We start from the raw sequence: 16,482 nt of genomic DNA, 5'->3' as shown, positions 1-16,482 counted from the left end.
CCGCCGCGAGGCAGAACATAGTCGGCCTGATCTCACACCTGCTGATGGCTGTTCCTGCCACCAAAGCGTCTAAAAAATGCGATTGGCCTGGATCCCACAGGCCCTTTTTCCGCTGCACGCCCTCGCACCAACACACATACACGCACGCACACGCACACGCACACGCACACGCACACGCACACGCACACGCACACGCACACGCACACGCGCAATGTCTTATCGTCCCTGCAACGTAGGCAACCCTGGCTCCCATCTCACATGGCCGGCCGTTTTCTGGGCCAACAGCCGCTGCATGGGGCAAGGGGCCCCTCCCACGCCGCGCGCCATGCCTGCGAGCCTGGCGCCCGGGCCCTGCTGATTGGTTGCTCATCGGCGCAAGCGAATAGCCAGATATCCGCGCCATGCCGCTTGCTACAAGCAGAATCGTCCCGAAGGGCTGATGAGCCACTGTACAACGATTGCAAGCCCGATGAATCTGGCCCCGCTGACGCCTCGAGGCGCTGTCTTACCTACTCGAGCTTAACAAGTAACGTCTTGTACCATCTCCACGCTCACACTCCCTCTCGCCCTCCCGGAAATGAAAAGCAGTGTGCAACACCTCCCAAGTTCCCTGCGACCAGGGTCTTTTACCGAGCATTCCACCTCCACCGCATTGACACTTGGGCCTCGGTCCCATCTCCGCTCGAAACCATGACTGCAAGGACGCTAACAAACGTGGTCAACGACCAAACGGTAGCGTTGAATGCCATGATATATGGCTATGCCGGCCACTCACTCGTTACACCCCACGCTGCGCTTCAGCAGATCTGGTGGACCGACGAGAGAATCAACGAGAAGGTCACAAAGGACTTTGTTACTTCGCGCCTGCAGCCCCGCGAAAGGGAACGCCTAACTCAGCCTGTGGGTTTCGGCGATTTGTCAGACGACACCTACTTGGAATGGATCCTAGAGAAGGCCCGACGCCTGTTTCTCGTACTGGCTGAGATCGGTGAAGCAGATGGCATATTCGCCGTGGTCGATCGATCGTGGGACGATGATGACCTGCCGCTAGAGATGGACGACATCGAGCAGCTGGCGCTTTCAAACAGACGCGACGAACATGCTAGTGCCCGCTTCTACTCCACACAGTTCACCTTCCTCCTGCGAGAACTCCAAAACGGTGTGCACATAGACTACGCGCCAAACGAGGAGGTTCCGTTGGAGTACGTCATGGGTCTTCCACCTGCAGCTAGCCTCCAAAACTGGTCGCGTGTGCACCTGCCGAGAAGACCCAAAGATGTTTACGTCCGGAGGAAGTTTGCTTTGGGAAACCCAGAGTCGTCGACCGCTTTGGAATCCGTCTTCATGATGGACGTAGAGAGCGCTCGCATGATTGAGCATGATCACATCGCTCCTGTGTGGGCTTCCTATACAGCCAAAGGCACCGGCTATGTGCTGACCAGCTTTGTCGGGCAACATACTCTCCGCACTTTCATCGACCATCGAGATCCAATCCAATATAGGAAGCTACCCAAACCAGAGAGGAGATGGCTCCTACTGAACTGGATGCATTGCTTGGTGGATGCGGTTGCGACTCTGCACCAGAATGGATTCTGCCACTCCGCGATACGACCATCGAACATCATCATCGACGACCGCAATGCCATTGCATTTAGTGATATCAGTAGCCTCGAGACGTTCCAAAAAGACAAGAGACCGGATCCAACAGACGCATACATCTACAGCGCGCCAGAGACACAGTCGACACAACCCGCCCTTGATTCTTTGGACCCAAAGGCTCCAGCGCCAACTTCGGTTCCTTTCAACACACGAACCTCTGTCACAAGCAAAAGCTCAGCAAGATCGTCCAATAGCAGCAGTTCATTGGGAAGGAAGCTATCCAAGGCCTCGACCAACGACCTCGGTGCGTTTAATTTTGGATTCCGGCGGACCAAACCAGCTCTAAAGCCACGATCAAGAGTTCATGAAACCGAACAAGCGGACATGTTCTCGCTTGGCTGCGTCTACCTAGAGATTGTGACCTTTATGCTGAAGAAGAAGCCTCACGAATTCGTCAAGCATCGTTCCACCAAGCAAAGGACCAACTCAGGCGGCAAAAGCGGCCGGACAGATTCGTCTTACCACTTCAATCTGGGAAAGGTGGAGAGTTGGATGAACATCCTTGAAAAAGCGTCTTGCGAGCACGACGAGGATGCTTTTCGCGCGATCCCGCACATCCTGACGTTGATACGCAGCATGTTGAGTGCGACTCCAGCTGCTCGACCGACGGCTCGAAGCGTTCGCGATGAACTGCTTGAGATCTTGAATGCCTACACTACCATTCCGGATGTGCATTGTGGAGCGCACAAACACGACTTTGGATTCAGTCGATCATCGACCTCCGGATCTGATCGAGCATTGAGTGTAACGTCGCTGCGAACGATATCGACAATGAGCTCCGGATCAGATGCAGACACCATACGTCTGTCAACCTCTTCCATGACTCGAGTGAACTCCGTTGTCAACTCTTACTCCGACCGTATGACCCTTGCAGGAATCTCGGAAGACGACAGTGCTTCGATACGCACAATGGAAACCTTTTTGCCCACTTCTTACAACCGCACACCCCGACTTCCCCCGTTAGTCAGCTCATCGGGCTCACCAACGGCAACAAGAACCCCGACTTCTCCTCGTTCTTCGGAGCCACCATCAAGTCCATCGAGTCCATTAAGATCCAACTCGTCAACACAGAAGAAATCTTGGAAAGGATCTTTCTTCCGCATGCCTTGAATTTCCACGTGGAGCTGACCCGAGGTTCGCTCGTCTTGTCTAATGTGGTAAATCGTCCGCCGAGGTCCGTCAGATTGCGGGTTCGGGATGGATCGTCGTATGGAAGTTTAGGCCGCCAACGTTGCAGAGGAAGCTCGACAAAGGCTGTCGCCAATGTCACATCGCATCATAACCACGCTCGATTGAAGGCTCCCTACTTTTGCTACTGGTTCGCAGGCAGTTGGAAAAAAAAGCCCCAGCGCCGAGTGGAGCTGGAGAGCGTTTGTGCACAGGACATGTAGAACGGAACACATGGGAAACGTTGGACTAAATACCCCGTGGCCCTCGCCCCTCGCCTTCACAGTAGATGCATGCGACACCACGCGTCTAGCGCAGAAAAAGCCTGTTATATTGAAGGATGCATGGCTATAACGATAGCCTCTCTATAGTCCTTATCTCAATGTACCAAGCGTGTAGCCTCATTGAGCAGGTGCTCTGGTAGCTTTCGAACTGCTTTTTTGTCTAATATGCGGGGTACATCTGGAGTGTGTCCTTGTAAATGAGCAAACGAGAAAGTGTCCACTCGATCCTCCTTAGGCAAGCCTTCTCCTTGGGTCTTCGCGGCTGCTTCGTCTCGCGCCGCACCCTCTACGCCAGCGCATGTCACACGGCCATTCATCTCAAGTACAACGTGAACACTGCTTCTGAGCTATGCCACGATCTACTGTGCCATGAACTGGCGATGCGTTCGTCTGTTCAACGGGATCATCGCCTCTGGAGAGTTCGCGTTGATGCAGGGCGCCTGCACGCTGGTGTGTGCGGGGAGCCTCCAACTTCCGCCGCCAGCTGCCAGCCAAGACGCTGATCAGGCCATGCGGCATCTCATCCGGCGCCATCATCTGACACCGTGCTCTTCCGTAGGCACCTTCAGCGTTGTTGCACTACGCTCCCAGCCTCCTCAAGCGCTCGCGTCTTCTTCCCTTCTCTCGCCTGATCACGGCTGCGTCAACGAGCGGAATGCTGGCCTTCGTCTGCGAGTCCCTCGCGCGCAAAGCATCAGCTGCCAGCTCCATCTGAGTACGAACATGCCACCTCCAGAGCCGGTCCGAGAAGCGTCAGGGCTAGGTATCGTGATCGACAAAGGCGCATAGCTACCCCTCCGAGTCCCGCCGCTAAGCCCCAGGCCAAGCCGAAGGCATGCATCCACTACCGGTACCAGGGTCCGATGTTGTCATAAGCATGCAGGCCGAACACCCTTAAATACTTGGACGGAGCATCCTCCTCCCTTTTTGAAAGCGGGGAAAACTCTACATTGGTTGCATAGACGCATCCACCACCACGAGAATGCGACTTCCAAGAGCTTTTTCTGTCGTTTTGGCCTCGGCCGCGATTGTCTCAAGTAGCATCGTACCACGCTACAATAACGACATCGGCTACAAGTTGCAGACAGGTCCCCTCGATACACCTTGGACCGCCGACGTTGGCACAAATCCATGGCCTGAGCACCCTCGCCCAAGAGTCCAGCGATCGCAATGGAAGAACCTCAACGGCGTCTGGAGGTGGAGGAATGTGACGGCTGGCCAAGTCAGCTCACCGCCCACGGGGCAAACGCTCGAACGCGCTGTACTGGTCCCATCTTGCCTCGAAAGTGCCTTGTCCGGTAAGTTTGCCACTCGATGTGCACCTATATTTTACTAATGCTCCATAGGTATCATGGAAAAGGGCCATCTCTACAGCTGGTTCCAGACGTCGTTCGACATACCATCAGATTGGCCAACTGGAAATCGCGTATTGATCAACTTCGGCGCTGTTGACTACGAAGCCACGGTTTTTGTCAATGGAAAAGCAGTAGGATTCCATCGGGGCGGATACTTTGAGTTTACCTTTGACGTGACCGACCACCTGTCGAACAACGGCACAAACGAGCTGTAGGTGGATTGTGCGACCGTGAATTTGCGCACGCTGACATTGAAGTATCTAGACTAGTGCACGCTTTTGATCCTACTGATACGGACCGATATCAAATTCCCATCGGCAAGCAAACTCTGACTCGCGAGGGCATGATCTGGTACACACCTTGTACGGGGATCTGGCAAACAGTTTGGCTCGAATCCACGCCCAAGGAGTACATTACGAAGCTGGATTTGGCTGCTGGAGCGGATGGTAACGGTACGTATGCATCTCGAGATGCTCAAAAGTTGATTGTTGACTTGCCGCAGTAAATGTCACAGTCCACAGCAGTACTAACAGCTCCACTCCATATCAGATTACCGTCCACGAGTTGGGCTCAGATGTAGCAAAGGCTACTGCTACAGGCAATAGCGGTGCTCCGTTTATCTTCAAAGTCGACTCTCCTGATCTTTGGTCACCCAGCACGCCAACGCTGTACAACATCACAGTCCAGCTAGCGGACGATTTGATCTCGAGCTATACTGGTTTCAGAACTATTTCTAGAGGCGTCATTGATGGTGTACAGCGCCCGCTTCTCAACGGGAAGTTTGAGTTCTTCTGGAGCCCTCTCGATCAAGGGTTTTGGCCTGATGGCATCTACACCCCACCAACAGTAGAAGCTATGCGATATGACTTGGAGAAGCTCAAAGAGGTTGGCTTCAATGCGGTTCGCAAACACATCAAGGTCGAGCCAGCGCTGTACTACAAGGCCGCGGATGAGCTCGGATTCCTGATCATTCAGGACATGCCTTCTTTGCGTCCCGATCTGCCAGATCCAAACAACGCCTGCGGTATCATTCGGTTGGAGGGACCGGATGCACAGCAAGAGTTCGACAGGCAACTGGGCTTGCTTGTTGAGCAACTCAAGAACTACCCAAGTATCTTTGCGTGGACTATTTACAACGAAGAGTGGGGCCAGTCGACAGATCCAAGCCAGCCGTGGCCCGAGTTTGAGCTCACAGATCTCGTGCGCTCCTTAGACCCAACCCGTCTTGTGAATGCAGTGAGTGGCTGGACGGACCACACTGCTGGGGACTTCGATGTAGGTGACAGTTTCTCAAGGAAAGTGAACTTTGGAACGCTGACGGCACTGCTGCAGGACAACCACCACTACTCCACACCACAGTGCGGCTCGCCGTTCTGGTCAGTCTCAGGCTCCGGTCCTTCTGGATACAACTCTGCATACGACCCATCTCGCATCGGTTTGCAAGGCGAGTTTGGGGGTGTCGGACAGCAACTCAGCTTCGATCACGCCTGGTTCGACGATCTGTCCAAGCAGACAGCCTACGAGCTTACAAACACAACTGAAGCCTGGAACTACCGGTCCTTGCAGAACATAATTCAACTCCGCGAGCAGATCGAGTGGTATGCTTGCTCTGGCGGCGTCTGGACACAGACCACAGACGTCGAAGGAGAGGTCAACGGTTTGCTGTCTTACGATCGGAGGATCAATCGCATGGACAAAGAGCTGTGGAGCAGCACAATCCAATCTCTCTACGATGCCGCGGCCAAGCGAGGAAACAGCTCTGTAGTGATCACGGGGAGAAACAATGGCATGAATGGAATGCAAGAGGTATTTCCTTGAGGAAATTGACGAAACGTCTTTTTGCAAGACCTCATCTCGTGCCCCTTGGTAGCCTAAGTCCACCATCAAATCAACTAGTTTTCGCTCTCCTCAATCCTAATAGCTCTGCTTGTCCTCCAGCGCTCTCCTTGACTAATCTCATCCGTCTTCAATGCACTTTGCATCCCTACCCACTCTCTCTCCATCCCCAACGAAAACCCATCCCACCACCTCCTCTCATGCCACAACACCTCCCTCTCTCCCCCCTCCAGCTTGAATCCCACCTTCTCGTACAACTTCACAGCTCCAGCGTTCCACTCAAACGCCCTGATCCGTACCCTATGCAAACCCGCGCGCTTAACGCGTAGTCCAGCGCCTACTCAATGGCTTCCTGCCCGTACCCGCGCCCTTGGAACTCGGGCAGGATAACGATACCGATTTTTGCGCAGCGATAGTGCTGCGCGTCTGGCGGGAGTTTGCTCAAGACGCCAATCGCAACGCCCCACTCGTTCGTCAAGTGCTGCTGTTGGAGGGGGGCGGGCTGCACATGCACATTCTGTTCTATTGAGCTCGCTGACCGAGGCATTCCCGAGGGTCATGACGCGATTATCGCATCTGTAGAGATCACAACTACTGCAACCTTCTATTGCAACCAGTACGTCGAGATGTCTTTTGCAGAGTTTGAGGTGGACAGTGTGCTCACGTGTGTGCTGACAAAGCAATCTCGCTCATCTTGGGATCTGCTTTTCGTCCTTTGTTCATTGTCATTCCAACACAATCTCAACGCCCAAACTGCAGTCTATCGTGTCATGTCCGAGACTACATCGCATGCTACTGCCTTGCAGCTCTCTGCGTATCGGCAGTGCGGACCCATGTTTCTTTCACCACATGTTGCTAACAATTCCCCAATCAAGCCCTAGCGCGCGGACTTTGTCAATGCATGGCAAAGACATCAAGCATGTATTTTGCCCTGACCAGCCCCCCAAGGTCTGAGAGCGAGAGCGTGACGAACCACTGCGAACAGCAGCCACCTACTCCAGTTACCACTCCAGAGCTGCGTGGAGAGCCTGAGAGTCCATACGACAAACTGTCTCAAGTTTCGGTTTCTCACAGACGTGTCGACTCATTCGAATGGGTAATGACACAATCGGCGCCAAACACTCCACCCACGTTAGGCGTGTCGAGCTACGAGCCATTTTCGCCTCCCCCAGCAATGCTGATCAGTTCGGCTCCGTTACCAGTTCCCAATGAGCGCTGGTCAACTATTCTCAGGCATGGCGAGGCGAGAGAGAAACGAGGCTATTTTGACTGGTGGTCATCGCCAAGTCTCGAGAACGATAAAGGTTATGTCAGGATCTCAGAAGATGATGGACTGGGTGAGCATGACCAGCCAGTCCTCATGACCACCAGTCAGAAGACATCTGTAGGGCCATCGCGGGCGCTCATACCTCAGTTACACGCAAGTCCAACATCGTACATGGGGGTTGAGAAACATCTCCCAGCTACAGAGGACAATCAGCATCGTCCTCCGGAGGAGCTCAATGCACTCGGGATCGTGTTCCCATGTAATTCTCCGCCCAGCCCGCCGGTTCCAGCGCCCACAAAGTTGTCCCAGCCCGAAGCCTCGCCTGATGACAACCCCAGCCGACGGACACCACTCTTGCCAAAGAAGGTATCGTTTTCACCTATCATTGACGAGGTAGTCTTCGAGTCGTCCTCAAACTCGAAGTCACTGGTACAGCAACCGTTGTCATGGGGTACCTACCTGCCTTCGTCCTTCCTTGTGGCACGCCCTCCCCTAGCTCGCACGACTTCATCTCCAGCTTCTAGAGCGAAGACGGCTACTCGGCCAATATTGAGGCGCTCAACGTCGCTGAACCATGATTTCCATCAAGACCGGAGCTCGAGCTGTATAACCGATAAGAGTACTGAGATGACGTGGCTCCCGCCACCCGGACAAGGCGGTAAGCGCACAGCCTGCGAAACGTCAGCGCCTTCGTCAATGCCAGCCCAGAGGCTATCAGCAGGGGCTATGCACACTGGTGACAGTTGTGCGGAAACTAACAAGAGTACTGAGATGACGTGGCTCCAGCCACCCGGACAAGGCGGTAGGCGCACAGCCTGCGAAACGTCAGCGCCTTTGTCAATGCCAGCCCAGAGGCTATCAGCAGGGGCTATGCACACTGGTGACAGTCGTGCGGAAACCGATCGAGCGTTTGCCGTGCTTTTGGTTGCTGCGCAAATGCCAGCAAGACGACGGTAAGACTCTTTGCTTCCAACTGCGTCGAGCGAGGGTCATAGAGGCCGACCGCCCTAGGTTCTGAATATATTTTCCAAGACTTTACACTCTCACTTTACCTCACCATTCCGTTCAATCCGTTCATGTCATGGTTTTTACATCTTACCTTATAAATCTATCTCTATTGGAAGTTCCCGATCTACCTACTGTTTTGGTCGGTGCGGTCGCTGTTGCGTTGTGATCTCTGTCTGACAGTTTGGGCACAGATTGGACGTCTTTGACGCACCGTTCACCCAATCATCTAGGCACTCAGCATGAAAGATATCCAGACACCCAAAGGGACCAACACAACGCTGCTCAGCCGAGTCACCCAAGCCAATGACAGCTTGACAGATGGTACAGATATCATCTGCACCAGGCTGTTTATCAAGTGCGAAATCAGCAAGGCCGAGTCTAGCTCCATACGCCTCTACTTCGACGTCGTCCAGCTCGAATTCCTCGTAGTGGAAATTCATCTCCGAAACGCTGTCCATGTCGTCGTCCGGCTCAGTTACTGGGTAGCGTGCATCATACTGCTCTTGGGTCATGCCTGGAAGGTGAGGGTAGAACCACTTACACAGGCCGTTTTCAAGAGTCTGAATATCATCCAGATACGGATAGCTGTCGGTGTGCGTGATGTGTATGATCCTTTGTTCATCAAGTAAACTCTTTAAACTAAATTCTCGGTCAAGGACTGCTGTAACATCAGTGCCGTAAGATTGGAGTTCGTCTCGTACTTTGGCAAGCACATTATTGTGCACCTGTAGTCGCACGTTGTGACCGTCGAATCCATCGGCAGGTATGCCTCCAGCCTCGAGATGCACCCACTGCCAACATTCCTCGAAGACTCGCATGTAGCTAAGCAGCTTCAGCTGATCCCGAATCTGATAGGGATATTCAGAGAAAGGATCCCGCAGGTCTTTCTTGAACTGCTGCCACATCGCCTTGTAGATCGCTACACACCACGAGTAGTCAGGCATACAAGACTGTGATGCCAAAAAACCCATATCTGCTGATACCCATGCCTCCCAGTGGTCAGCAATGGTCATGGCCTGTCGAAGGTAAAATTTGATGACTGGGACGATACCGCCCAAGCCAACGACAAGGTCAGCGTTCCACAAGCTCTGCTCGAATGTGAAAGTTCCTACAATGTCTTCGTAGCTTGGTGTATCGATGACTTTTTCGGGCTGCTTCTGGTACATGAGTTGGAGCCAACCCCTGACGTGCTCTGGTATATCGCTCTCCAGAGCACAACGCACGATCCAGTCATGACCTCGATTGACGATCGCGTAACTCGGCGAGACCCATCGATCTATCGATTGAGGATCGCCCAAAAGAAAAAAAGCAACCATACCTTGGAGATGTTTGTATGTTGCCCATGGAGAGATTTGCCCAATGACTGCATCCACTCGTCCGCAGGTCTCGGCGTCTCGATACGCATCGTGATTGGGATTTGAAAGTTCCTCCAAACGCAACTCCCACAGTTCCAGGACCTCTTGTTCGTTCTGCGGACCGTGTGAGGACTGGGGGGAGAGGAGGGCGCTGAAGAAAAAGACTAGGCCTTGGAATACGTATGGATCGTCAAAATACTCAATGCAGATCGTCATCGCTTCTTGCAGACATGGGATCGCAACTGGTATATCATCCGCGAACCGAATCTCGAGCTGACGAGGAGGCTCGGAGAGAGCCTGCTCTCGTAGTGCTTCGTAGTTACGATTCATGCTGTGGTTGAGTTGTTTGGTGGGTGGAACCGGTGCGTGAACCCAATATTCATGCGACGCGACTCCACCAACATTGTGGGGGTTTTGAGCATGATGAGCGCACAACAGGCCGCGCAGAGATAAGTGAAAGGAAATTGGGGCTGCTGAATAGGCGTGCAGAGGAGATTGGGTGGCATTGGAAGACATACATTGTGGAGACGTTCGATGTTTCTGGATGCGATTTCACACTGACAATTTGAAGAACCACGGCTGCGTGGGTATGCATCACCATTGAACCAAGCTCTTCGTACGCTCTTTGAATAAAATGTTGACCAAGGTTAGATATGTTCCTTCGGATAGAGTGTCGAGCGATGAGATTCCGTCGACCAAAGCGTTACCCAAACAAATCGCAAAACTAGTACATGGATCTCGCCAGTTGAAATTCAAATATGTGATCCCCTGCAGCACCTCACAAGTCCAATTTCCTTGATTGACTCGAATTCTACTCCGACTTCACGCTCGCAAACAAGCATGCGAAATCTAAATTCTGAACCCATCCCCTTCCAATTCAAACAGACAACTATACATCCGGAAAGCAAACACCATCATAAAACAATCCAGACTACCTTCGGGCCAGCCACAGAGAGCGAGTAGTTTCGCCACTGGAACATGTGTTGCGAGTTAGATTGGACGTTTGGCCTATATCCCCAAGCCGACATTGTCGCTGATCTAACAACATTCATCCAAGAGACCATCAATCCACAGACACCTGAATTCGAAGGTTCAGAGAAAGGTACAATCTCTGACGCAGGGTATGGATGACCTGCTGCACTACCCTAATTCTGAGTTTGAGGAGGTCGATATGGGTAGTGGAATTCCTGACTCGCCTTCGGCAGTATACACTCATTCCTGCAGCTTTTACCCAGACATTGATAGCGAAGGAGAAAAGCACAGTGGCTGAGAGGTCTTCTTTGTCAGAGCACGAGCCACGTCGACGCAGCTGAAGCCCACAACGGCGCCAACACCGAACAGGGGTTTCCAGAGTTTGCGCAAACACTGCGCGAAAGCCTGGCTTCTGAGGTCGGGGGCTCTGGAAACATTTCCTAGATCCTCGAAAGACCGACTTTTCAAGTTGCCGAGCAGGTGTGGACGAGAGAATGTGACTAGGGGGGTGGAGATCGGGTTTTAAAAGAGGTCGCTCGCGAGATCTCCAATATCCTCTCTCTGGTTCCGCTTCCGGTTCGCAGGGCCATCAGTAACGCCAGCCTACGGCGCGAGGAGGAGATTGAGGATCATGAGCCTCAGAGCCAAATCATAGCTCATGCGAACGACAACGAAGCTGGGACTGACTCTGGCCAAGGCTATGAGATAGCTTGAAGACTTGTAGACAAGATGCGATCAACGTTGAAGGCTTACGGCATCCTGCATCGTGGATTTGAAGTGCTAGTACTTGTTGATGGTCTTTAGGAACCCTTGAGGTGTTTGAAATTATCAGCGTGTCTTACCTTTATCGTATACTTCATGCAAGTCGCCAATAGGAGAATCTCACACATGGAACTTTCAATTGTTGTTTTGACTTCATTACAGGCTCGGCAAGACTGGCAAGGCTATCCCCACTTCCGGATACGGTACGGTTTCAAAAGCCGATATGGGCTGACCAGAGCACGGACTCCCCTTCGCGCTTCCCTCGCTTGTCAACCGTGTTGATATTATCGTGATGATTTACAATTATTGGTGCCTGGCGCGATGTACTTATCCATCCCGGCTCTTCATGGCTACAAACAATATTAAGTCATAGACAAGCGGGAGGTTCCGAATGGCTAGCTGTATTTAGTTGATAGTGAAAGTGACAGGTTAGGTGACAAATTAGGACAGCATGCAGTGCAAAACGTGACAACTACAGAAAATCAGCTAGTTATTTACCAGCCTGCGTTCATAGTCTGAGTTAATAAATTAACGCTCTAGATTTGGAATAGGTTCGTACATACCGCCAGGCATTATACAGTTAATTTCCGAGAAAGTCATGCAAGAACGGAAAGGGCTTATTCGCTCGATGAAAAGGCTTCTCAGAACACATTATTAGAAGGGATGACATGCGTTACTATGCAGATGTGGTATGCCGTCAGTTTCGTAGAAAGGATGCCAAGCGAGACCCACTACCGGTATGTTTCAATTTCTCCGGATGTCAACGTTGCTGCAGGGTTGCTAGGATGTCTGAAACCATCAACCTGTCAGAACGGCTGCACGGCCCGAACATTAAACACATGCAGGATCGGATGATAAGCTCCAGCCAAGAAAAAATAAGGATTGCAGAAAGTCTCACTTTTTAAGCCTTGTGCATACATGTTTCCGTCCCCGTTGAAAAGCAGCTTGGTTCGCGGTTTTCAGCAGATATCCACACTCATTTAGTTGCATTTTCAACATCATCTCATCTTTCGTTTTTGTCCTTACTTGTGTACAAACCTGGAGTCGTTCTTTTCAACCTATCAAGATGCCTTCTCTACGCCAGATTCTTCCTGTTCTCGCCGTTGCCGCCTCTGTGGAGGCTGCTATGGGCCCATCTTTCAGCACCGGCCCAGTTGGCGGTAATTCTTGGATTCGCGAGTCCACATCCACTCTGATTTTACCAAAATCCCCTAAGATCAACAACGACAGCATAGCCTCTCTCTGGGTCGGCATGGGCACTTCCAACGGTGATCTGATCCAGTCCATCGCCGACAGCACGAACAGAGATGAATGGAGCATCTATGCATACACACTCTTGAGCCTCTCAGCAAACACTCAGATGCCCGTCCAGACCGCCGGCACTGACGCTGCTGAAGGCGATAAGATCACCATGCACTGTAAGTCAAAGGAGCCTTGAAGCACAAGCTCACGCCTGACGAATCCAAAGACAAGTTCGATGATGCGACCGGCAACTACACCCAATATGTTTTCATCAACAATAAGAAGCTGCCGACACTCAGCACCAGCGATGGCCATGCTCAGGGCTGGGGTAGCGCGGTTGAATGTCCCGAGAACGACTGCGGTACCATGCCTGCCCACAAGTGGATCAACACAGTCATCACTCTCGATTCTGCCGACCCGAATTACGACCAGACTTTGAGCAAGGGCCAAGGCGTTAGTGGTGATATGTCCACAAACGATGGTGGTGTTACCTGGAAGGTCACCGACATTAACATTCCCAAGTTCACCTTCGGCCAGTAAATCTCGGGCCGACAATAGTGAACCAAGAGATGTGTAGTCAAATATTTTCACACTTTGCGGCATATCTTAATCTACTCGTTGCTTCAAGGGCCACTCAGTTCAGTGTATCATATTTGAAACTTTGTGTTTCTGATCCTGAACTGGAACTGTGTAACCATTGAATCTGTTTGTGACGAGTACAAACCCTCCAACATTTGATCGGGCATTGCAATCGCTTTTCTCCAACGTCTGCTGTAGCACCCCATTTACTCCCATTGCGATGAAGATATTTGAGCTTTATGGCCTGTGGGAACGTTCCACACGAACACGTCAGGTGTACTTGGTCTGTCCTGGTAAAGCTCTTTCCTAGTCAAAAGAAACACAAATACTGTTAGAGAGATTTCGCCATTGCCTAGCAATTATTTTCACGTACAGACTAAGTAAAGAGCCCCTCAGCGAGAGCTTTTGTTTGGCAACGATACGTCAAAAACCAAAACAGTTATTTGTTCTCGAGAGGTATCTGCTTCATAAATTCCAAACTCACACGAAAGATTTCCCCCCATCAGTCCTTCTTTTTCGTTGTTGCGTTTGACTTGTACGTGGCCAGCATCAAATCTGTCACACTTCCATGAGATGTCACAACCGAAATGGGTATCACAACAGCTTTTGTTCCGCTCGATTTCAATGTCGTTCAGCCATGACAGCCCTTGCTCTCTCCAGGTCATCGCTGATGTCATGATCCCAGATCCAACTCATCCTTGTTACTGCATTCCTTTCAAGAGCCTACAGATCATCGCCCACCCCTTCACCCTCAAAGTCCCACAACATACCGGCCTCTTTACTAGTCTTTACCAGCTTCTGGCTACAAGGCCTCCTTACTATATCGTAAGCGTAGAAAGCACGTTCGAGATCTGACCTCGAGCGGCAGGTCGAGAGCACTTGACTCAGTTCATGTGCTTCTTCAATGCACATAGTTGCGCCAGAACCTTGATGGGGAGTCGATGCATGAGCGGCTTCATCGACTAAACATATCAGGGCTCAGACGTGTAGTATGTGGAAGCTGGTGAATGATCGAGAAGTGCCATGATTGCACGCACTTTCGGGCTCCAGTGCTCGTAGTCTCTCAGCATATCTTCGCGGGATGACTGCACTACCCAGTCAGGGTCTGTCCAGATTGGACGAGCAGAAAATGCGACAACTTATGGGGATGTTAGTAATTGCAAAGGATGAAAGGAAGAAACTGGACCACGTACCTTTCAGAATATTCCTATTAGAAATGGGAACCGTCAAAACGTGACCGTGATAGCCAAGATGAAGCTGTGGCGTTTTGGTTTCGTCTTCACCCAAGATCTCCTTGGCCATGGGAACCAGCCCGCGATACGCACACTTACATGAGAACATAGCAGCAGCCGGGTCTGATCTATTGAGAACTACGGAACGGATACACGACTTAATACCATCACAGCTAAGGACTGCGGTATGTTGAGCAGTTGTGCCATTTGCAAAATGCAGCATTAAATCTTCACGCAAATGTCAGAAATGACCTAGTAAGAGACATGGACTACAGAGAAACATACCTGAGCCGTCGTGCATCTTTGTTACTTCGACTAATTTTTTCCCAGATTGTGCAACACCCTCCGGTATCAGCTTTACCAACTCAGCTAGAAAGTGCGCACGATGCACGCCGCCCCTTGTTCCATCCCTTGCAGGTATAACGAACAGGGCTTTCCCAATAGTGACATCTTTCTTTCTCTGATCGCTCACTCGGACGGTAAAGCAAGTTGGAGGATCTATTTCCTCATTGCCTCGAAAGCACTTCTCGAACGCTGTAGCGATGCGGGGATCTATCATGCCCATTGTGCGAACCATGACAGGCTGGAAACCGACGCCTGCTCCAATCTCACCGAACGCTGACGCCGACTCATAGAAGGTGATACGAAAGGACGGGTATTGAGTAAGTAGCGCAATGGTAAGTGTGACGCGAGCGATTCCGCCGCCGACGACGGCAATGCTTGGTGCGTCTAGCGAAAGTTCATGGCACCAAGGAGTCAAGTATATTCGTTGGACCACTGTAATGGTGCTGTGATGTAAGAGACAGATTTTCCTTCAAGAAATGACTCAGTGGTAAACCATTTGAGGTCTGCTTCTACAATTGGATCACTTGTTCTGCAGGTTCGCGCAGGGTTCTTGCCGCGGGGGCGCGAAGACACGCTTGCATATCGACCCCTCTCTGTACGTGCCGAAATAAGCCGTAGAACCGCTATGGAAGAATACTGTGCTGTTTTTCACATTTAATTGATTGTGTGACGGGTACATCACCCCCTAACTTGCAATGGAGTAAGTTTCAAAAAAGTCTTAGTGCTACCGGGACATTATTTTCAGATTAGTTGAGTTGAAGACTCCCTAATATCACTGTTATCGTGAGACTGTGGTAAGTGTGTGGTCAATAATCTCCCGATGTCTGGTTCCTTCGTCACCTGGACATCACTAGCCAGTCTTATACTCAGTATATCCATGCCACTAGCTCCGCTCGCACGGATGTGAAAGCGCGCGTTCGTTCTAGTACAACTACAAATATTCGCGACAGGGACATTCACATACGCAATATCAGGTTACAAAAGGGTCGAAATCCATATGTTCGGTCGCCTTTAACCTGTAGAGTAGCAGAAAAGTCACAATTGTCATCAGGGTGACTAAGCCCCAGGACAAAACTCTCTGCTCTTTAGGATAGGTGATGGGAAACATCGACTATCGTTAAGCAGGGTGTAGATCCTGAAATCTTGCAGTGTATACAGACCATATGTCGACTTCATGGAAAGACACGAGAATTCCACTCTACTTAGTCTTATTACGCAAGCACATGTGCAAGAAAGTTAAAATCCTGCCTGCATACTTTGCACGAACAACAGATAGTTGTCGTTACGGTTATGTTGTTGGTCTCAGGGCAGTCGCCTCGTGGACTAAGCATGCCATGCTGGATAATCAAGCCAGAGTTTCGATTTGATGGTGGATGATGGAGTCTACTACAAGCCTGCTAGATGTTCCTAAGAGATAGT

General features: G+C 51.3%; 5 protein-coding genes across 5 annotated transcripts, besides 1 other annotated feature; 4 read left to right on the top strand and 1 right to left on the bottom strand.

Annotated features, from left to right (window-relative positions):
- Positions 1-143: 143 nt before the first annotated feature.
- Positions 144-208: a tandem repeat.
- A 482-nt stretch (positions 209-690) lies between these two features.
- On the top strand, positions 691-2,769 carry EKO05_0010269 (uncharacterized protein; the record flags this gene model as incomplete). The annotated part of the gene is made up of 1 exon (XM_038947137.2): positions 691-2,769. The coding sequence occupies one exon, from the start codon at positions 691-693 to the stop codon at positions 2,767-2,769; it is 2,079 nt and encodes a 692-aa protein (XP_038794410.2).
- Positions 2,770-4,092: 1,323 nt separating this feature from the next.
- EKO05_0010268 (uncharacterized protein) lies at positions 4,093-6,283 on the top strand (the record flags this gene model as incomplete). The annotated part of the gene is made up of 5 exons (XM_059637723.1): positions 4,093-4,408; positions 4,457-4,676; positions 4,730-4,917; positions 4,968-5,740; positions 5,798-6,283. 5 exons carry the CDS (start codon positions 4,093-4,095, stop codon positions 6,281-6,283), a joined length of 1,983 nt encoding a protein of 660 aa, XP_059493706.1.
- A 919-nt stretch (positions 6,284-7,202) lies between these two features.
- Positions 7,203-8,525, top strand: EKO05_0010267 (uncharacterized protein; the record flags this gene model as incomplete). The annotated part of the gene is made up of 1 exon (XM_038947138.2): positions 7,203-8,525. The coding sequence occupies one exon, from the start codon at positions 7,203-7,205 to the stop codon at positions 8,523-8,525; it is 1,323 nt and encodes a 440-aa protein (XP_038794412.2).
- A 179-nt stretch (positions 8,526-8,704) lies between these two features.
- Positions 8,705-10,261, bottom strand: EKO05_0010266 (uncharacterized protein; the record flags this gene model as incomplete). The annotated part of the gene is made up of 1 exon (XM_038947139.1): positions 8,705-10,261. The coding sequence occupies one exon, from the start codon at positions 10,259-10,261 to the stop codon at positions 8,705-8,707; it is 1,557 nt and encodes a 518-aa protein (XP_038794413.1).
- Positions 10,262-12,731: 2,470 nt separating this feature from the next.
- Positions 12,732-13,447, top strand: EKO05_0010265 (uncharacterized protein; the record flags this gene model as incomplete). The annotated part of the gene is made up of 2 exons (XM_038943020.1): positions 12,732-13,083; positions 13,134-13,447. The coding sequence occupies 2 exons, from the start codon at positions 12,732-12,734 to the stop codon at positions 13,445-13,447; spliced, it is 666 nt and encodes a 221-aa protein (XP_038794414.1).
- Between the last annotated feature and the right edge of the window lie 3,035 nt (positions 13,448-16,482).

Source organism: Ascochyta rabiei, chromosome 19 (genome assembly GCF_004011695.2).
Source record: "Ascochyta rabiei chromosome 19, complete sequence".
NCBI classification, from domain to species: domain Eukaryota; kingdom Fungi; phylum Ascomycota; class Dothideomycetes; order Pleosporales; family Didymellaceae; genus Ascochyta; species Ascochyta rabiei.
This window is presented reverse-complemented; position numbering and strand designations above follow the sequence as displayed.